This window comes from Microcaecilia unicolor, chromosome 1 (genome assembly GCF_901765095.1).
Source record: "Microcaecilia unicolor chromosome 1, aMicUni1.1, whole genome shotgun sequence".
Classification (NCBI taxonomy): Eukaryota; Metazoa; Chordata; class Amphibia; order Gymnophiona; family Siphonopidae; genus Microcaecilia; species Microcaecilia unicolor.
In genome coordinates, this window is record NC_044031.1 from 515,488,725 (window position 1) to 515,511,020 (window position 22,296).

The window sequence follows — 22,296 nt, forward strand, 5'->3', positions numbered from 1 at the left end:
ACACATGCATGTGCAAGTGCTAGCAGGACACCTGCAACCAATCACTTAACTTACATAACATGTATCTTTAAGTGAGGTATACACAGGAGCGAAGCATAGATGGGACATACGTAGGGCTCCCACTGATGCATATAACTCACAAAATAAGTTATACATGACCCTGCCATATTTAGGTGCCCACACTTAAACCAGTTCTAGTGCTAGTGTTAGTGTTGGCACCTAAATCTTAGGCACACCATTATCAGGTTACACTAGTATTCAATAACAGAATCTAGGTTAAATGGTTGGATTTAATCCCCGGTTGTATGCACATGGGAGTAATTCTGTAAAGTAGGCTCTAACATATATGTACTGGTTACAAGTGTATATAATTAGAATACTAGCACATACATTTGTGAATGCTGGTAATCTCCCTAAGTGCTGTATTGTAACTATGTGCATATCTTCAATAGCATGTAGTTTGCAGGTGGGTGTACACATGGAGGGGCATAATCGAATGATGCCGGCCATCTCCATGGCCAGCTCAGTAAATGGGCGGAGCCGGCCATCTTTCCTTTCGATAATACGGTTGGGGCTGACTAAATCTCAACATTTAGGTCAAATGTTGAGATTGCTGGGTTTAGAGATGGCCGGCTTCGGTTTTCGGCCATAATGGAAACCGGGCCTGGCCATCTCAAACCCGGCGAAATGCAAGGTATTTGGTTGTGGGAGGAGCCAGCATTTGTAGTGCTCTGGTCCCCCTCACATGCCAGGACACCAACCGGGCACCCTAGGGGGCACTTCTAAAAAAAAAAAAAAAATTAAAAATTGCTTCCAGGTGCATAGCTCCCTTCCCTTGGGTGCTGAGCCCCCCAAATCTCACTCCCCACAACTCTAGACCACTACTATAGCCCTAAGGGGTGAAGGGGGGCACCTACATGTAGGTACAGTGGGTTTTGGGGGGGGGGGGTTGGAGGGCTCCCATTTACCACCACAAGTGTTACAGGTGGGGGGGGGGATGGGCCTGGGTCCACCTGCCTGAAGTGCACTGCACCCACAAAAAACTGCTCCAGGTACCTGCATACTGCTGTCAGGGAGCTGGGTATGACATTTGAGGCTGGCATAGAGGCTGGTAAAAAAAAATGTGTAAAATTTTTTTGGGGGGTGGGAAGGGGTTGGTGACCACTGGGGGAGTAAGGGGAGGTCATCCCCAATTCCCTCCGGTGGTCATCTGGTCAATTGGGGCACTTTTTGGGTGGGTGTAGGGTAGTGGGCTCTGTGATTCCACTAGCTTGTGTTAAATGCTCACGATGTTGGTAGTTGGTAGGCTCTACTCCCATGGTGCTTTTCCCTCTGCTTACTGGGTCAGAGTGTGCCCTGTTTTGTTTCCGGAAGTCCATGAGGTAGTGGCCATTTGTGTAAAACACTTTTAGATCCCTTTCATGTGTTAGCCACGTTACAGCACTTAGTTCTTACCTTGAATGTTGCTGAAAGAGGGCATTGTACACCATTCTGCCAGCTCGGACCTACTGCTAATCTCAGTACCAGGGAGACTCGTTGCTAGTGGGGCACAACCTCTGATCTGCAGTTAACTGTGAGTAAATGTGCTTATTCAAATAAAGGACGTTTTCAGCGAGATTAGTCTTCAGGTGTGAACTGCTGTGCCAAGGTTATACACCAGCAACAAGTCCTGTCCCTGGAGCACTTTTAGTGGGTACTGCAGTGCACTTCAGGCAGGCAGACCCAGGCCCATCCCCCCCCCCCATCTGTAACACTTGTGATGGTAAATGGGAGGCCTCTAAAACCCACTGTACCCACATGTAGTTGCCCCCTTCACCAGGCCGGTCCTAGGGTCTCTGGTGCCCCCTTGCAGATTATCAGTTGGCGCCCCCCCCCCCCCCCCCCCCCGTCTAGCATCTTTTTTCTCTCTTCTCCCTCCCTCTTCTCCCACCCTGCCCCCTTTCTCTGCCCCTTTCCATCCAGCCACACATGGGTCTGCCCGTTCTCTCCCTGCCTTCTCCGTATACCCCCCTCTCTCTGCCCCTTTCCATCCAGCATCTGCCCCCTCTCTCTGCCCCTTTCCATCCAGCCGCATATGTGTCTGCCTGTTCTCTCCCTGCCCTCCGCGTATACCCTCCTCTCTCTCTGCCCCTTTCCATCCAGCATCTGCCTCCTTTCTTTGCCCCTTTCCATCCAGTGTCTGGTCTGCCCTTTCTTCTCATTTCCAGTGCCGTCCACCCCTCTGTCTGTCCCCGCAATGCTCCATCCATCATCATTCATCATGCCCTCTTTCTCTCCCAACCACCAGAGTAGTGTTCTTGCCCCCCCCCCCCCATCCTGACCTTTTCACATTATGACCCGTCAACAGCATTATGGGAACTGTCTCTGGAAGCGGGAAGGCCGTCGAACAGCTGGGTGGGCGGACCGCGAGAGGGAGGTGCATGCAGCGCCCTTGAAGGCAGGCACCCCCCTGTGGTGCTTACCCCACTTACCGGGTTGGACCGGCCCTGCCCTTCACCCCTAAGAGCCATGGTAGTGTTGTACATTTGTCCCTCCGACGACCAAATGGCTTGGATTAGGACGTTGCTGAACTGGGCGTTTTTAGTTTCCATTATCTCTAAAAAAAAAAAAAAACGCCCATCTCAGAAAGGACCAAATCCATGGCATTTGGTCCGTCCAAACCGTATTTTCGAAACGAAAGATGGATGCCCATCTTTTTCGAAAATACGGTCTGTCCTGCCTCTTCACATACCCGTTTTCGGACATAGACGCCCATGGAGATGGGCGTTCGCGTTCGATTATGCCCCTCAACATGGCACTTAGAACTTCTTAGCATTTAAAGCCCAACAAGGTATTCCGAATGGTCAATATAGGTTTTCCTGACAAATGAGCTTCTAACTGAATTAGGCCATGGCATTTTCAAATTAAATAAAGAGAAAGACTGTTGTTACTGTACTTACCATCAATCCACATCTCTTTTGTTTGTTTGGATATACACGGACGTATATCTGGTCCACTCTTTTTAAGAACCAATATGGTAATTTCTTCTCTAAGCTGGTATGGAGACTGACCTATTTATGTGGATTTAAAAAAAGTTAGTATAATATTGCTTTCTCAGCATAAAATGAGAATAATCCCCCAGATTCTACAAAGGTCGACCAAACTTGGATGCTCAAAATTGGGTGCAGATCCCAGATCCATGCACAAAATAATTAGTGAGCTCTAATGATTTAATTATTGAGTTAACAAGCATTTAATTGGCACTAATGATGATTTGTTTTTTAATTTTTAATTTATTCATTTTATTTCATTTAACAAGTATCCCACTTGACAGGAAATACAGAGAAATGTCAAATTATACATAGAAAAAAATAACTTTCTATTAACAATGGTTACTCTTCTTTATCCTAAATCAGTATAATAATCATCTTTAGGAGCCGACAATCAACGAATTTTCTTCATATTTATGAATGTTTTTAACTGCTCAGGTTGATAAAAAATATATTTTAGACCCACATGTTTAATTACACACTTACAGGGGCAATTTAAATAAAAAGAAGTCCCCAAAGCTACTGTTTCTGTTTTCATTGAAAGAAACAATTTCCTCCTTTCTTGAGTCTGTTTGGTAATGTCCGGGTACATCCAAACTTTTTTCCCCAGAACAAGAGTTGCATTTTTTTGAAGTGCATGCATTTAACTGCCTCAATATCTTGTTGAAATATGAGACTACGAACATCGCTCTCTCCGAGTCCTCATTTAATGTTGTTTCTAATATTTCAGAAATGTTCAGTTCTTCTTCTCTTTCTTTTTCTTGAGGAGTAGCTTCCAGAAGACTTTCCTTAGGTTTTTTATTCTGTATATAATAAATCTCATTTAACAGGGGAATAGTTTCAGGGGTAAAATTTAACACTTCCTGTAGGTATAATTTGACAGCTTCAAGGGGGTTAATCCCCATAGCCTTAGGAAAGTTCAAGAAACGCAAGTTTAATCTCCGATTGTAGTTTTCCAACTGCTCAATTTTACGTTGAGTAGAATGTTTATCTTTTATAACTGCTGTGGAAACAGCTTGCAATTGCGTAACATCTTGTTTAAGAGTACTTATTTGCTCATTCATCTCTTGCTTAGTTGTATTCAGTAATGTTGAAATGTTATCCACCGTACTCACTAGTTCGGAGATCTCTTTTGCTGATTTGGTGACTGTCACATCCACCTTCTGGAGAGCGTCCCAAATGCTCTCCAGGGTTACCATCTCCAGTCCCTATAATTGAGCAATCCGCTCAGCCTGGAGCTTAACTCATTCCAGGCCTCCTTCTGGACTCGTCTCGCTAGGTCCTCGATCCAGGACCACACCCTCGCCGACTTCCGAATCGGGCGGGATTCGCCTGGAGAGACGGCCTTCTGGGAGAGGCGGCGGATGATTCTCTGGAGGGGAGAGTGCTACTTCAAGCCCCAAGTTTACGAGGGCTTCTTCACCCGTCGAGACAGCAGGGCCCCTCTCAGTAGGTAGAATAGATGGTTTTGTAGCGAACCTCTCTATTGATTGTTGGTGCGGGGAGGACGTCCTAGCTGTCGAGGAAACAGCTTTGACTACCCCCTTACACTCTGTATGGGGCATTTTAGAAATACAGGCAAAAGAAAGCAAAGTGCTTCCGCAAATCTTCGAGAAAGCTCTGCCTGCGAACCTCAGCGTAGCACCATCTTGACACGCCCCCGGCACTAATGATGATTTGCATGCAGATCTGACTATGCGCTATTGTATAATACTGGGCACCTAAATTGGATCATGCACAACTCAAAAGGGGGCATGGCCATGGGAGGGGCATAGGTGGGTAAGGCATCCACAAAATTTATTTGTATTTATTTATTAGCCACCGCAGCACACTGAGCAAAAGGTTTCAAGGTATCATCAACAACAACACCTAGATCCCTTTCTTGGTCGGTGACACCTAACGTGGAATCTTGCATGACGTAGCTAAAATTCGGGTTCCTCTTTCCCACATGCATCACTTTGCACTTGCTCACATTAAACATCATCTGACATTTAGACGTCCAGTCTACCAGTCTCGTAAGGTCCTCTTGTAATTTTTCACAATCCTCCCGCGATTTAACGACTTTGAATAACTTTGTGTCATCAGCAAATTTAATTACCTCACTAGTTACTCCCATGTCTAGGTCATTTATAAATATGTTAAAAAGCAGTGGTCCCGGCACAGACCCCTGGGGAACCCCACTAGCTACCCTTCTCCATTGAGAATACTGATCATGTAACCCTACTCTCTGTTTTCTATCTTTTAACCAGTTTTTAATCCACAATAGAAGACTATCTGCTATCCCATGTCTCTCCAATTTCCTCTGGAGTCTTTCATGAGGTACTTTGTCAAACGCCTTCTGAAAATCCAGATACACAATATCAACCAGCTCACCTTTATCCACATGTTTGTTCACCCCTTCAAAGAAATGTAATAGATTGGTGAGGAAAGATTTCCCTTCACTAAATCCATGTTGGACCATTCCCATTTGTATTCCTTAGGGCAACATTGTCTGACTACCACGAGGTCTGATTTTAAAAGCCATGATCCCGTCAGGCAGAACACAACAGAATTACTACTACCACTACTACTTCTAATCATTTCTATAGTGCTACTAGACGTATGCAGTGCTGTACACATTATATGCAGGTACTTTGTCTCTAGAGAGCTCACAAACTAAGTTTTTGTTCCTGGGGTAATGGAAGGTTAAGTGACTTGCCCAGGGTCACAAGGAGCTGCAGTGGGAATCAAATCCAGGTTGCCAGGGTCAAAGCCTGCTGCACTAACCATTAGGAACTAACTGTCTGCAAATAGCAATACCTTTAGTTTTTCTCCTTACACATTGTTTAATTATGCATATTCAGATTGTGATATATTCTTATACTTATATAAGGGAACCCTCGGAAGATACCACTTATAAGGACAATATCATTGATTCTTTTGCCTAGTGGCATAGCATCTCTTCATTGGGCTATCCCTTAATTCATTTTTTATAGTGCTATTGCAAACACGTAAAAGTGCTCAAACTACATGTGCTCTAAATAATAACAAACTTATCTTGTCTTTAAGCCGTGTCCGTGTCTCTTAATGCTGAAATCCACTTGGGCTTCCCCTGATTGCACCTGACACCGTGGGTTTCAGTGCTTTCGTCAGGGACTCGGGTTAATTGCCCTCAACAGATACACAATGACCTGTAAGCTGAGACATCGGCGCTGAATGCTTGTACTGCACTCATAAGTTCTTTATAGGCGCTATTTAAAGGCTACCAACAGCTGTCGCTTCAACATGACGTCACTGTGGAAACTAGGCAAAAGAATCAATGATATTGTCCTTATAAGTGGTATCTTCCGAGGGTTCCCTTATATAAGTATAAGAATATATCACAATCTGAATATGCATAATTAAACAATGTGTAAGGAGAAAAACTAAAGGTATTGCTATTTGCAGACAGTTAGTTCCTATCTTTGGTTTTGTAGTTTATTTGGTTGCATCTACCAAAGAGCATTTCATTGGGGAGATTTAGTGTGGTACTAACCATTAGGCCACTCCTCCCTGAACAATTAGATCGTGTATCAGTATGATCTTGTTGCATACAGACCTTGCATTTAGTAGGCCTATTTTCAGGTTCAAGGTTGTGTCTACGTGCATGTGCATGGTTTTCAGAGATGACACCGGTATCTTTTTTTTTACATTTAAGTGAATTCGCGAGAGGTCCATGTCGTCCTCTGTTTATATCAGTTGGTCTATATAAGCACATCTCTCTCTCCTCTATGCCACAAGTGTATTAAAGTTTGGCTACTCTGTTGTGCAGATTGGCTGGACCACGCAGCTCTTTTATCTACTGACCGTGTCTTACCAACATGACTTGTTTCATCCCTTAGTCTTTGTCTTGTGATTTCATATAATCACTCTATTCAGTTCAAGTTAAGTCTGTGTCTTAGGGTTTTTATATGTGGAAGTATGCACTTACACACACACACACACACACACACACACACACACAGTATTCTTTAAATTTAATGCACACAAATGGTGCTTAAGTTCAGTCAACCTGTTATAGTTTTTTTTTTTTTTTTGGGGGGGGGGGCAGGAGAACAAATGTGCAAGTTGCTCAAATCCACTCATGCATAGTTTTTGGATATTTCAATTACCTGCATAGCCATCCTCTTCAGTACAGCGTTCCTTTGTACTTCTGCAATGTCTCCAACAGCCAAACCAATCTAGAATTTCGCAAACGTTCAAACACAGGACTGTTAGTACGAGAGGACTTGCACTGTTCTTTTCCAAAGCTTAAAAAAAATCACCTTAAAAGCAAGTCCAAATGAAGAGGGAGTTTAACATTGTTAAACATTTTCTGCTCCTCTAGTATCATCATGACCCAATTATCTGGTTGAGTTTCTTTACTATTTGTCTTTTGCTGTTCTTAATAGAGATGTGCAGAGCCATTAAAAAAAAAAAACAAAGAAATTAATACATTTTAACTATTTTTGGTTTGTTTCATAATTTGTTTTTTGTGTTCAATAATTGTGTGCAATAATTGTTTAGGTATGCAAATCAGTTGTATGCATATTTAAATCATAGGTATATGTAAAGATAAGCGATGTCCGCTCACTTAAAAGTTTTAGTTACCCAAATGAAACAAAAGAATGCTCATGAGTGCACATCTCAAATGGTTCTAGCTTCTTTCTTATATCTGCCTAACTTTCTAGTTAAAATCATTTTCTCTTCCCAATTATTAAATGGTAATGGGCTTGATTGAATTGTTACCAGTCCATTGTTTGATGATATAATTAATTCACACATTTTCTCTAAGCAGTAAAAATGACTTCCAATTGAAAATAAAACAAAAATAATGTAGAGAGATTGATGCTTTAGTACTGTATATATCACCTACCTAAGGATAAAGCACCTGTATAGCATATAATTCTGTTAAATCTCTACAGAATAAAATGCTGCAAGATGCTGCTCAACAGGGCAGTAAGAGGGTAATTTTCTAACAGGGCACCTAGTTTAAGGAAGCAAAAATGCATGGACTGCAAGAAAAATAATTACCTACTTTTCTTAATAAAATGCTTATGTACTGTAAAATAGCCAAAAACATACTTTCATTTAAGATGCGCTCACCACACCAGCCCTATAGCTGGCATAAATGACAGTGTCTTCATTTTGCAAACTACCCACTATCTCATTTAGACACCATTTTGCAAAATAGTGCATAGCTGGAATACTGGCATTTATGCATGTATAAGCGTGCATATGCAGGTAATGATGATTCTTGCAGCCTAAATCTTGGTGCACTCCCTATAGCATTACCCCATCTGACTGCATTGTCACTAGTTATAATCTCAGTATGTAAATTGTCTTGGTTGTATCACAGAAAGGCAGTAGTTCTTGAATTAATACAAAACAAGGTGTGATAAGCTACAATAAATATAAATAAATAGCATGTTTTTGGTTTGAATTTGGCCATGCTTTCTCTTTTTCTTCACCAAGCATGCAATGCCATCCTATTGAAATTATCATGCTTTAAAAGGGGTAATTTTTTAAAGCTTTTTCTAACCCTAGCAGCACTATAGAAATGCTAAGTAGTAGTAGTAGTAGTAGTAGTAGTAGTAGTATAAGTAAAGCCTTTAACAAACAAAAAGGGCTTCTATAAGATTGCATGATTGTACACATATATAGGGCTAGAATTTATATAGGGCGCCAAAATTGGCTCTGGAAAAGTGCTATTCTATAGACCGTGCAGTCTAGAATAACGTTATTCAGTCTAGAATAATGCTTATGCCCGGTAATCACATCTAACTTTAGCGTGGCCATTTGCACCAAGTGAAACATGGGGCAAATTCTGCGCCTAACATAGGCGTGTATCCCTTTGATTCTATAACAATGCATTTGCATGCAACTAAGCGGTATAGCAAGTTTAATAAATGATAATTTTAGGAATTTCCTCCATTATGCCTCTGACCCTCCCATTGCCATGCCACCTTTTTCAGATCGCACTTAAATTTGTGTGCATAAATCTAATTAGTGCCAATAACTGCTTGTTAAAAAGCCAATTATTGATACAGATTAGCTCGTTATTCAATTAAATTGCATGTGTATAATTGGGTGCATGCTAAAATTTGTGCATGCAGTTTTTGGTGACTTTTATAGAAGTAGAGGGAGAAAGTACATAAGGGGTAAATTCAGTAAATGGTGCCCAAATTTTGGTGTTGAAAAAAATAAGCACCAAGAGTTATTCTATATACGGCATTGTGAGTTGGGCACTGTTTTTATAGAATAGCACCAGGATCCACACCCAATTTTGGGTGCAAGGATTTACACCAACTGAAACCTGGTGTAAATCTTCGTACCTAAATTTGGTGTGGATCTGTGCAAATTCTAGGAATGCTCCTCACCCAGCCATGCCCCTGCCCTGGACACACCAACTTTTTGGATCCACATGTAATTTACATGCACATCTTTATAAAATTGGAAGATGCATGTGTAAATTCAAATTGGTGCCAATTAACGCCAATAACTGTTAGCACCCAATTATTGGTGCAAATTGGCTCATTATTCAATTAAATTATGCACATGCCCAAATATACACACACAATTTTGAGCGCCATGTATAGAATTTGGGGGAAAATTTACTTCTACACTATAGGGGAATTGTGTATCATTGGGCACCTTCTTTAGGTACTCCGATGGCACACTGAAAGAGCTTATACTGTAACAGCCCTGGGTGCCCTGATTCAGTTATAGAATACTAGTGTAACCCAGCATTGACAAAGCCAACATTTACATACCCACAGTTTCACCAGCCATAAACCCGGTGAAACGCTAGACACCTAAATGCAGCAAGGATGCATGCATATAATTTACAGTATTCTGTAAATTATATGTGTAACTGTCAACTCTGCCTCCTTGCAGTTGGATGCTATAGCCATTATGCATGCACTTACTGAATAACCTTAGGGCACTCACATGCATAAGGAGGGATGTTATCAACATGAGATACCATTGAGATGTGTTATTTTACTGTTAACCCTAGTTATCAGTAACTAGATCTCACTGCATAAAATAGGATCAGTGCTAAAATAGCATGAGTTGGTTGTATAAATAACATGTCTAACATCAGCCCGTGTGGATAACTATGCCCCTAAGTGCTACTTCTATCTGCGTTTACAAGAGCAAGGGGAGCATAACCATAAGTACCTAGCTATAGAATTGCCCTTTTTGTGTGTAGACATTCCCAAGTTTGAGCAGCAGCAGAACTGCAATGTATATATGTATTTTATTAAATATGAATGTATATGCATCGAGTACCGTATTATCGAAACAAAAGATGGATGCCCATCTTTTTCGAAAATATGGTCTGGCCCGCCCCTTTACATACCCGTCCTCGGAGATAGACGCCCATGGAGATGGGTGTTCGCGTTCAATTATGCCCCTCTATATAGCACATTATATTCAGTGCATAAATATGAATACCAAGCTTTATGGCCCAGGTCCTTTATAGAAACAAGCTAGACAAATTATGCACTACATAAGTACATAAGTAATGCCATACTGGGAAAAGACCAAGGGTCCATCGAGCCCAGCATCCTGTCCACGACAGCGGCCAATCCAGGCCAAGGGCACCTGGCAAGCTTCCCAAACGTACAAACATTCTATACATGTTATTCCTGGAATTTTGGAGTTTTCCAAGTCCGTTTAGTAGCGGTTTATGGACTTGTCCTTTAGGAAACCGTCCAACCCCTTTTTAAACTCTGCTAAGCTAACCGCCTTCACCACTTTCTCCGGCAACGAATTCCAGAGTTTAATTACATGTTGGGTGAAGAAATATTTTCTCCGATTTGTTTTAAATTTACTACACTGTAGTTTCATCGCATGCCCCCTAGTCCTAGTATTTTTGGAAAGCGTGAACAGACGCTTCACATCCACCTGTTCCACTCCACTCATTATTTTATATACTTCTATCATGTCTCCCCTCAGCCGTCTCTTTTCCAAGCTGTATAGCCCTAGCCTCCTTAGTCTTTCTTCATAGGGAAGTCGTCCCATCCCCGCTATCATTTTAGTCGCCCTTCGCTGCACCTTTTCCAATTCCACTATATCTTTCTTGAGATGCGGCGACCAGAATTGAACACAATACTCAAGGTGCAGTCGCACCATGGAGCGATACAACGGCATTATAACATCCTGACACCTGTTTTCCATACCTTTCCTGATAATACCCAACATTCTATTCGCTTTCTTAGCCGCAGCAGCACACTGAGCAGAAGGTTTCAGTGTGTTATCGACGACGACACCCAGATCCCTTTCTTGGTCCGTAACTCCTAACGTGGAACCTTGCATGACGTAGCTATAATTCGGGTTCTTTTTTCCCACATGCATCACCTTGCACTTGCTCACATTAAACATCATCTGCCATTTAGCCGCCCAGTCTCCCAGTCTCGTAAGGTCCTCTTGTAATTTTTCACAATCCTGTCGCGAGTTAACGACTTTGAATAACTTTGTGTCATCAGCAAATTTAATTACCTCGCTAGTTACTCCCATCTCTAAATCATTTATAAATATATTAAAAAGCAGCGGTCCTAGCACGGACCCCTGAGGAACCCCACGAACTACCCTTCTCCATTGTGAATACTGCCCATTTAACCCCACTCTCTGTTTCCTATCATTCAACCAGTTTTTAATCCACAATAGGACATTTCCTCCTATCCCATGATCCTCCAATTTCCTCTGTAGCCTTTCATGAGGTACCTTGTCAAACGCCTTTTGAAAATCCAGATACACAATATCAACCGACTCCCCTTTGTCCACATGTTTGTTCACTCCTTCAAAGAATTGAAGTAAATTGGTCAGGCAAGATTTCCCCACACAAAAGCCATGCTGACTTGGTCTCAGTAATCCATGTCCTCGGATGTGCTCTGTAATTTTGTTTTTGATAATAGCCTCTACCATTTTCCCCGGCACCGACGTCAGACTCACCGGTCTATAATTTCCAGGATCTCCCCTGGAGCCTTTTTTAAAAATGGGCTACATTGGCCACCCTCCAATCTTCCGGTACCACGCTCGATTTTAAGGATAAGTTGCATATCACTAGCAGTAGCTCCGCAAGCTCATTTTTCAGTTCTATCAGTACTCTAGGATGAATACCATCCGGTCCAGGAGATTTGCTACTCTTCAGTTTGCCGAACTGCCCCATTACGTCCTCCAGGTTTACCGTGAAGTCAGTAAGTTTCTCCGACTCGTCTGCTTGAAATACCATTTCCGACACAGGTATCCCACCCAAATCTTCCTCGGTGAAGACCGAAGCAAAGAATTCATTCAGTCTCTCCGCTACGTCTTTGTCTTCCTTGATCGCCCCTTTTACCCCTCGGTCATCCAGCGGCCCAACCGATTCTTTTGCCGGCTTCCTGCTTTTAATATACCGAAAAAAAATTTTACTATGTTTTTTTGCCTCTAATGCTATCTTTTTTTCATACTCCCTCTTGGCCTTCTTAATCTGCGCCTTGCATTTGCTTTGACACTCCTTATGCTGTTTCTTGTTATTTTCAGACGGTTCCTTCTTCCATTTTCTGAAGGCGTTTCTTTTAGCCCTAATAGCTTCCTTCACCTCACTTTTCAACCAGGCCGGGTGTCTTTTGGACTTCCGTCTTTCTTTTCTAATTCGCGGAATATGTATGGCCTGGGCCTAGAGGAAGGTATTTTTGAACAGCGTCCACGCCTGTTGTACATTTTTTACCCTCTCAGTTGCCCCCCTAAGTTTTTTTTTTACCGTTCTTCTCATTTTATCATAGTCTCCTTTTTTAAAGTTAAACGCTAACGTATTTGACTTTCTGTGTACAGTTACTTCAAGGTTGATGTCAAAACTGATCATATTATGGTCACTGTTATCAAGCGGCCCCAGTACCATAACGTCCCTCACCAGATCATGCGCTCCACTAAGGACCAAGTCTAGAATTTTTCCTTCTCTCGTTGGCTCCTGCACCAGTTGCTCCATAAAGCTGTCCTTGATTTCATCAAGGAATTGTATCTCTGTAGCGTGTCCCGATGTTACATTTACCCAGTCTATATTTGGATAATTGAAGTCACCCATTATTATCACATTGCCCATTTTGTTCGCGTCTCTGATTTCTTTTATCATTTCTGTGTCTACCTGCTCATCCTGGCGAGGTGGATGGTAGTACACTCCTATCACCATTTTTTTCCCTTTTATACATGGAATTTCAACCCACAGTGATTCAAAGGTGTGATTTGTGTCCTGCTGAATTTGTAATCTATCTGAGTCAAGGCTCTCTTTAATATACAATGCTACCCCTCCACCAGTCCGGTCTACCCTATCATTACGATATACTTTGTACCCCGGTATGACAGTGTCCCACTGGTTATCCTCCTTCCACCAGGTCTCAGTAATGCCTATTATATCCAATTTTTCATTTAGTGCAATATATTCCAACTCTCCCATCTTATTTCTTAGACTCCTAGCATTTGCATATAGACATTTCAGAGTATGTTTGTTGTTCTTATTTGCATGATGCTTAGTACCTGACACTATTGATTTGACATCTTTTGTCTGATCTTTAGTTGTATTTAAGGGCACCTGGCCTACCACGGTCTGTTGTGCAACTTCACTATCCAGAAACCCTATCTTCCCTGTTTGTGAGGTATCTTTGCAAGATACCTTTTCCCGAACCATGCGCTTTTGAGCGACTGTCGGCCTTCCCCCCATTTCTAGTTTAAAAGCTGCTCTATCTCCTTTTTAAATGCCGACGCCAGCAGCCTGGTCCCACCCTGGTTAAGGTGGAGCCCATCCTTTCGGAATAGGCTCCCCCTTCCCCAGAATGTTGCCCAGTTCCTAACAAATCTAAAACCCTCCTCCCTGCACCATCGTCTCATCCACGCATTGAGACTCTGGAGCTCTGCCTGTCTCTTGGGCCCTGCACGTGGAACAGGTAGCATTTCAGAAAATGCTACCCTAGAGGATCTGGATTTGAGCTTTCTACCTAAGAGCCTAAATTTGGCTTCCAGAACCTCTCTCCCACATTTTCCTATGTCATTGGTACCCACATGTACCAAGACAGCGGACTCCTCCCCAGCACTATCTAAAATCCTATCTAGGTGACGCGTGAGGTCCGCCACCTTCGCACCAGGCAGGCAAGTCACCAGGCGATCCTCACGTCCACCAGCCACCCAGCTATCTATATGCCTAATGATCGAATCACCAACTACAACAGCTGTCCTAACCTTTCCCTCCCGGGCAGCACTTGGAGACATATCCTCAGTGCGAGAGGATAGTACATCCCCTGGTGAGCAGGTCCTGGCTAAAGGAGTACTTCCTACTTCACCAGGGTGATGCTCTCCTTCTAGGAGACCTCCCTCCTCCAAGGTAGCACAAGGGCTACTAGACTGGAGGTGGGACCTCTCTACAACATCCCTGTAGGTCTCCTCTATGTACCTCTCTGTCTCCCTCAGCTCCACCAAGTCTGCTACTCTAGCCTCAAGAGAACGGACATGTTCTCTAAGAGCTAGGAGCTCTTTGCATCGGGCGCAAACATATGACATCTCACCAACTGGGAGATAATCATACATGTGACACTCAATGCAAAAGACTGGATAGCACCCCTCTCGCTGCTGGACTGCTGACTCCATCTTAGTGTTTTTGAGTTTTCCAATATTTTAAAACTTGCTACAGTATTAAGGATATTAGCCTAATATAAAAGTGTCTTTTACTTTATATAGTGTATTGTATGATTTTAGTATTTCCTTCTTAGATGGTAATGAAATGTATTTAAAACTCTATAAGAGCACTCCTTGCTTGTTACCCTAATTACAATAACTGACTATAAATGAGGAGTTGTCCTAGGGGTGGGTGGGAATACTAAATTAGATCCTGCAGTGGCTGTTAGATTCTATCTGTTAATGCTGTGGTACAAGGCTTTTAAAACTAAGTGGAAAAGACTATGGAGATTAGCTGTTTTCTGTTAGCTGTTGAAATTTGCTTTTTAAGTTTGCCTAACACTAACCTACAATTCCTCCTTTAAACCCCAATCTTTAAGTTCCCAAAGCACTAAATCAACTTGTTACTGCTAACGGAGGGTTAAAGTCTTCAAGATATAGAATAATGCATGTACTGGTATCTTTACACAATGATGACAGTATTAAAATAGCCAATTTTTTTGGATAGGAAGGTTTAATGATGGAAATGACTTTCAAAATTGTCCTTGAAATACTTTAAAAAAGTAAACACATTAGGGGCATTGGATCTGATCGCTGTGTTGTTCATGCAATAATGAAAAAACAGCTACATAAAGCTATTTGAAATGATCTATCATGGTTTCCCCTGTCAACCAGTCATGCTTGCTTGTCCTATAGCAGCCAGGAACTAGTATTTTTTATGTGAACTGTGACACAGTTCCCATATGACCGAAGGGTGAAAAATGCACCCACAAATTATGATATCATATATCTTCTTTTGCTTTCAATTTTAAAAATAGTGAAGCTCTGTTTAAGGCCAGAGCTACTGTATTTGCTGCACCTATTAAAACCAATCCAATAATACAAACATTGCAAGTCAGTGCAGAATATTTTACTATTACTTCATTTTTATACCTCAGCTACTTACAAGTAGGTTCATAAGAAGAATTGGAATAAGCAGGGTGAACAGAATGAGCAGTAGAAAAGCCATAAACGGATACTCTATTTCATTATGAATCAGTGGCAGAAGGAAACCTTCCTGATAATTAATATCGCCCAGCATCATGGCAAATGTCTGCATTATGGAGAAGTATGGACTGCTGAAGGTTACCTAAAAAGAATAAGAAACATTAGGTGTGTTTTTATTAAAAGGGGCAAGTGAAAAATTCAAAATGCTTTCCTCTTGTTCTGTAAATGCATAGGTAAAAATAGGTACTGAATGGGACAGGCCTTCCTAGATGCATAATCCAATGATTCCCAAGGCAGGGTATAAGGGGGAGGGAGGACCAGAGCCCATGTGACATGCAGGGTTTGTCTATTCTCCCCATCCCCTTTACACTGTCCTCCAGTCACCAGAAGTCGGCACACAAAACCTCTTACCTGCTGCTTGTTCCACTGCCTCTAATCCGCTGATGTCAAAAATCAAACAGGGCCCCAATTGTGGGAGTTGTAAAATCTATGGGAGCCCAATGCTATTGTTTGCCTAGGGCCCACTAAAGAGTTACTCCTGATCTGAATTTTTATATTCAGTGACATTAAACATATGTCACTGTCAAAGATTCTACCTGTATAATTTAGGTCCGCTATTGAGGTCTAAATTAATGTAATGTATAAATTATCCGCATATCAGACGAATATCACCACTGTACAGAAAGGTTTTTGGTCCTACTCTTCCTAGACCCCTCCACTATCCCCCGATTCTATATATGGTGACTAAAGTTGAGCGCACAACTTAATTGATTAATGAGCCAATCAGCATCAATTGGCTGCTAACAACCAATTATTGCATTTAATTGGGAGTTATATGTACATCATATTCTATAAAGCTGTGCACAGAACTATAGTGTGTAATTTCAAGGGGACATTTTGGAGGGGGGGAGGGGGGGAAGGGGGGGGGGGTCCAGAATTTTTGCACATTGTACAGAATAGACTCGATTGGCACCTAATTTAGGCGCCAGAATTTACACCTCCTTTCAGCAGGCAAAGTTTGTTGTGTTTAGCCCATTCTTGAGTTGATGTTAGACAGGTAATCAGTTTATTCAGGGCTATAGGTAAGTCAGGTTCAATGGGTATGAATAGCTCCACATCATCTGTGTAGATGTAGAACTGAGTGTCCATTGACCGAATCAGATTGGCTAGTTGCTTGAGGTAGATATTGAACAGAATACGTGACAGTATCAATCCTATAGAATTAGTTTTACAGATGTTTTGATCTTTATGTGGAAAAAGTCTCTAAGATACTTGGTGTTCTTTTGGACACCTATTTGTCAATGAAACCTTAGGTCAATGTTGTGGTTAAGTCTGTATTTGTTAAAACTACATCAACTTAGGGGTATTAATGCTCTGTTGACAGAGAAACATTTCTGCATTTTGGCTCAATCAATTATTCTTTCTTCTTTAGATTACTGCAATGGTATATACTATTTTATATCAGCTCAACTAATTTTAAGATTGCAGGTTTTGCAAAACACTGCTGCTAAGACAGTTTTCAGGAAGAAAAGATTTGATCATGCCATCCCATGTCTGGTTAAGTTATATTGGCTACCAAAGGATGCTCAAATTTCATTTAAGTTAGCCTGCTGGGTTTACAAGATGTTTGATTGCCTGTGTCCAGAGATCATAGTCTTTATTTTCCATCATTTGGTGGTGTAAAATATAAAAGATCTTTGCAACTAACTTTTCCTTATCAAGCTATTCATTTTCAGTGTTCTTTACCTATTATGTTAAGGACAATCACGTATTCTTCTTTTCTAAAAAAAAAATATGAAGACCTATTTATTTCAGAAATCTTATTTGTAATGTCCTGCTAATTTTTGCATTTGTGTTTCGAATCCACTTTGAACCTAACTGTTAGGAGTTGGCGGAATAGAAATACTATATCATATCTTTTTTATCAGTGCTTTTGGAGTTTATCACTGCTTGTAAATGCTGCATTTATCTGAATTTGTTATCACTGCTGTTTATGTCTTGTTTTAGTTTTTTGGTTTTTGTGATGTTTTGGAAATGTCTTATAGAGATTGATTTTTATTATGCATGCTTTTATGTGAACCTCAAAGAATCATTATGGAATTCTTGTAAACAAAAACATTATCTAGTTATTAATCATAATCTCTAGTGTATATAATCATTTACCATTCTCTCGTTCAGTTGCCGCTCATGCTAACATTTAACAAATAGATGCTGTGGATTTTTCGGTTAAATCTGGGACTAAGGGATCCTTTCACTAAGGTGTGCTGAAAAATGTGATATGGTAGTGTAGGCACGTGTTTTGGGCGCAGGCAGAATCATTTTTCAGCGCACCTGTAAAAAAATGCCTTTGGGGGGGGGGGGTGAAAATGGACGTGCGGAAAAATGAAAATTGGCATGCGTCCATTTTGGGTCTCAGACCTTACCGCCAGCCATTGACTTAGTGGTACAGACTCATGAAGTAACCAGGCTGTAATGGTCTATGTGTGTCCAAATGCCGATTACCGCCTGTGCACCAGAAAATAAAAATATTTTCTGATGAACGTATCGGACGCGCTGCAAAAGTGAAATTACCACATAGGCCACGAGGTAACCGGGCGGTAACTCAGAATTGGCACACGTTGGGCACATGTAGGCGCTTATGCAGCTTAGTAAAAGGGCCCCTAAATGTTTCCTTACCTAAAAACATTAAAGGCCCTGTTTACTAACGCCTCACTAAGGGCACGCTAGCATTTTTAACACGCGCTGATTAGCGTGCGCTAAACATTGTCACCCATAGAAACATATGGATGACTCTAGCATTTAGCACACACTAAAAACGCTAGTGCACCTTAGTAAACAGGGCCCTTAGTATATAAATGTCACATTTAAATTTTTCATAGAATGATATTTTATTTCATTTTATCATAGAAAGTAGAATATGATGGCAGAAAAATTACCATTCTGCCCATTCATGCCAAATGTTCACCTCAACAATTCCTTCCTCTCATTCAGAGATATTGTACGGTTGTTTCATGGTTTTTTGAATTCAGGTATTGTCCTTGTTTCTATCACCACCACCAGGAGGCTGTTCTACATCTACCACCTTTTATGTTAAAAAAATATTCCCTTACATAATTCCTGAGTTTACATCATTTCACCCCCATCGTATGGCCCTTTGTTCCATAGTTCAAATCCATGGATAGAGACTTGACTCCTGTGCCTTTATACCTCAGAACTATTTAAATACCTATATAATATTGCCCCATTTCACCTTTCCTCTAGAGCATACATTTTTAGATCTTGAATTGTGTTCTCATACAGTTTATGAAGAAGACCAATAACCATTTTTCAGCTGCCCTCTGGACCTACTCAAGGTACCTGATATGATGTTTAAAAAAACCAAAACTATCATCATCTTTGGTGATACTATTTATAACATAGGCAGGCTGCATTCCCTCTCACTCCTGCCCTCGCATTTCCCCTAGCGTACTCACTGACCAAACATGAGACAACTCCCGCGCCGCTCGCTGCCAACAAGAGGCTCCCTAGCCCTCGTTGGCAGCTTTTATGCTTTCCCCTGTAGCCCTGCCCCTTCCGGCTTCCCAATGTCTTGTGCGGAGATCCTGTGAACCCTTAGGTCCAGCTGGAGGGCAGAAGTGACGGTAGACACCAGCCCTCCAAGGGACAGCCGAGCAACCCCAAGTCTTCACCTGCGGCAACCGCCGTTCCCCAGGAGTTGAGCCCCCAGGTGCGGGCGGCCAACAGGGCTTCAGGAACCGCAGGGGTTGACGGACTGACCACGAATGACAGAAAAGTCCAGGAGGCCGGTTCGGACTACAGGTAGTGTGGGAACGGGAACCAGCAGAGATCCAGGCAGGCTGTAAGCAGAGAAAAGTCAGGGACCAGCAGAAGTCCTGGCAAGCAGCAGGTAGAGAGTTGTCAGGAACCAGCAGAAGTCAGGGCAGGCAGCGAGCAGAGAGTTGTCAGGAACCAGCAGAAATCAGGGCAGGCAACGAGCAGAGAGTTGTCAGGAACCAGCAGAAATCAGGACCAGGCAATAATCAGAAGAAACATCAGAAGCACTGCCACTACTCAGGGAACCGAATAGAAGCCGAAGCAAAGAAGAACAGGTGGCAGGGCTTTAAGTAGTGCAGGCATTAGGCTCAAGCATGTGCTGCTGTCACAAGATGGCTGCCCCCATCAGAGGAGCCGCCCTGTGTCCAAATATGGGCTTCCTTCCTGATCTTGTTACCTTAAGATGGCTTCCTAGGAGATGCTGTATCCAAGATGGCAGATCCCCCTTGAGCTACTCAAGATGGCCACGACCATTGCTCCAACCAGGATGACGGCTGCCAGAAAATAGGAAACCGCAACTGACCTTTCCTAAGACTGATCCTTGTCCCTTTCAGATGATACTGCGGGATGACCTAGTCGGGAAGAGCGTCGAGCAGGCGAGGGACGTGACAGTACCCTCCCCGGAAGCCCCCCTCTTCGTCCGGGTCCTGGTTTCGAGGGGTACCGGGAGTGGAATTCCTGGACTAGCTCTGGAGCATGTATATTGCTAGCCGGTTCCCAGGAGTTGTCCTCAGGTCCGTAGTGTTTCCAGGAGAGCAGGTAAAATAGTCTCCCTCGCTGAACCTTAGAGTCCAAGATCTCCTCCACTTCATACTCTGGATCGGCTTCAGACTCGGGGATTTTCTTTCTCTTCTCCTGCGGATGCCATTGGGACCTCAAGAATGGTTTCAAGAGGGACACATAGAAGGCATTATGTATGCGGAGAGTCCGGGGCAGACATAGGCGATAAGTGACCGCGCCTATCCGAGACTGCACAGCAAATGGCCCGATGAATCCCGGGGCAAACTTTTGAGACGGCAGCCGAAGTCTTAAATATTTGGTGTTCAACCAGACCTTCTGACCGGGTTGGAACACCGGCGCGGTTCGTCGTTGCTGGTCAGCAAAATGCTTGTACCTGACGGCCGCCTGCTGTAACTGTTCTTGGACCCTCCTCCAAGTCTCTCGCATATCGGAAAGGATCTGCTGCAGCTGAGGAATGGTCTGGTCCGTGGGAAGTGGTGGAGGAAGTCGTGGGTGCCGGCCATACACCACAAAGAAGGGTGACATCTTAGAGGCCGAGTGCAGGCTATTATTGTAGGCAAATTCTGCCCAGAGGAGGAGTGGAGACCAATTGTCCTGCCGATCATTGGTGAAAGCTCGTAGGAAAGCTTTGAGGGTCTGGTTGATCCATTCCACCATCCCATTGGTCTGGGGATGGTAGGCAGAAGAAAAATGGGTAGTGACCCCCAGAGCAGAACACAAGGCCCTCCAGAACCTAGAGGTGAATTGTGACCCTCGGTCACTGATAATCCGGGTTGGTAGTCCATGGAGTCGGAAGATGTGCTGAATGAATTGAGATGCCAACGTGGCGGCTGAGGGTAGAGCCTTCAGGGGGAATGAAATGCGCCATTCGCGAAAAGCGGTCTACCACCACCCAGATCACAGTATGTCCATGGGAGCGGGGAAGATCTGTGATAAAATCCATAGAGAGTTCCTCCCATGGGTGTTCGGGCACCGGCAGTGGCTGTAGCTTCCCCCACGGTCTCCCTACCGCCGATTTGACCCGGGCACAGGTGGGACAAGATGAAACATAATGTAGCACATCCTGGGCCATCCGAGGCCATTGATACTGACGAGAAATCAGGTGCAGAGTTTTATGGAAGCCAAAGTGTCTTCTGGTGTTTCAAACGCCCGTGAGAGAGCATCGGCCTGTGTATTTTTTTCCGCGGGCCGAAACACCAAACGAACTGAGCAAAGAACAGCAACCAGCGTGCCTGGCGAGGATTCAGCCTCTTGGCATCTTGCAGATAGAGCAAGTTCTTGTGATCGGTGATCATGGTAAACATGTGTTCCGCGCCCTCCAACAAGTATCTCCATTCCTGGAGGGCGAGTTTTAAGGCTAGCAGTTCTCAGTCCCCCACCGTGTAGTTCCGCTCTGTGGGAGTGAACTTCTTGGAGAAGAAGAAGCAAGGGAGTCGCTTACCGGTGGGAGAGACTTGAGATAGGACCGCACCGGCCCCCAACGAGGATGCATCTACTTCCACGAAGAATGATTTACTGGGATCAGGGCTGTGGAGAATAGAAGCGGAGACAAATGCTTTCTTCAAGGTGGAGAAGGCCTCATACGCTTCAGGTGACCAATTTCGGACATCGGCGCCTTTCCTGGTGAGCGCGGTCAAGGGGGCAGTGACCTGAGAGTAGTGCAGGATAAATTGCTGATAATAATTTGCAAACCCCAGGAACCGCTGCAGCGCCTTGAGCCCCTGAGGTACGGGCCAGTCCCGAATAGCCTGCAACTTGTCGGGATCCATCTGGAGTCCCTCCGGAGAAATGATATAGCCAAGGAAGGGAATCATTTGCTGGTGGAAGGTGCATTTGCTCAATTTAGCAAACAGCCGGTGTTGTCTTAAACGTTGGAGCACCGTGCGAACATGGGTCACGTGCTCTTGGGGTGAGGTAGAGAAGATCAGGATGTCATCAAAATAGACTATCACAGAAGAGTATAACAGATCCTGCAGTACGAAGTTGATAAAGTCCTGGAAGACCGCAGGGGCATTACACAGTCCGAAAGGCATTACAAGATACTCGAAGTGCCCCTCAT

At 43.2% G+C, this 22,296-nt stretch overlaps 1 protein-coding gene across 1 annotated transcript in view; it reads right to left on the minus strand.

Annotated features, from left to right (window-relative positions):
* Positions 1 to 22,296, minus strand: part of TRPA1 (transient receptor potential cation channel subfamily A member 1) — a 197,215-nt gene that overhangs the window by 10,653 nt on the left and 164,266 nt on the right. The window contains 3 exon segments of the mRNA XM_030190171.1: positions 2,940 to 3,050; positions 7,160 to 7,228; positions 15,622 to 15,804. Coding sequence (XP_030046031.1) covers positions 2,940 to 3,050; positions 7,160 to 7,228; positions 15,622 to 15,804 — 363 coding nt within the window.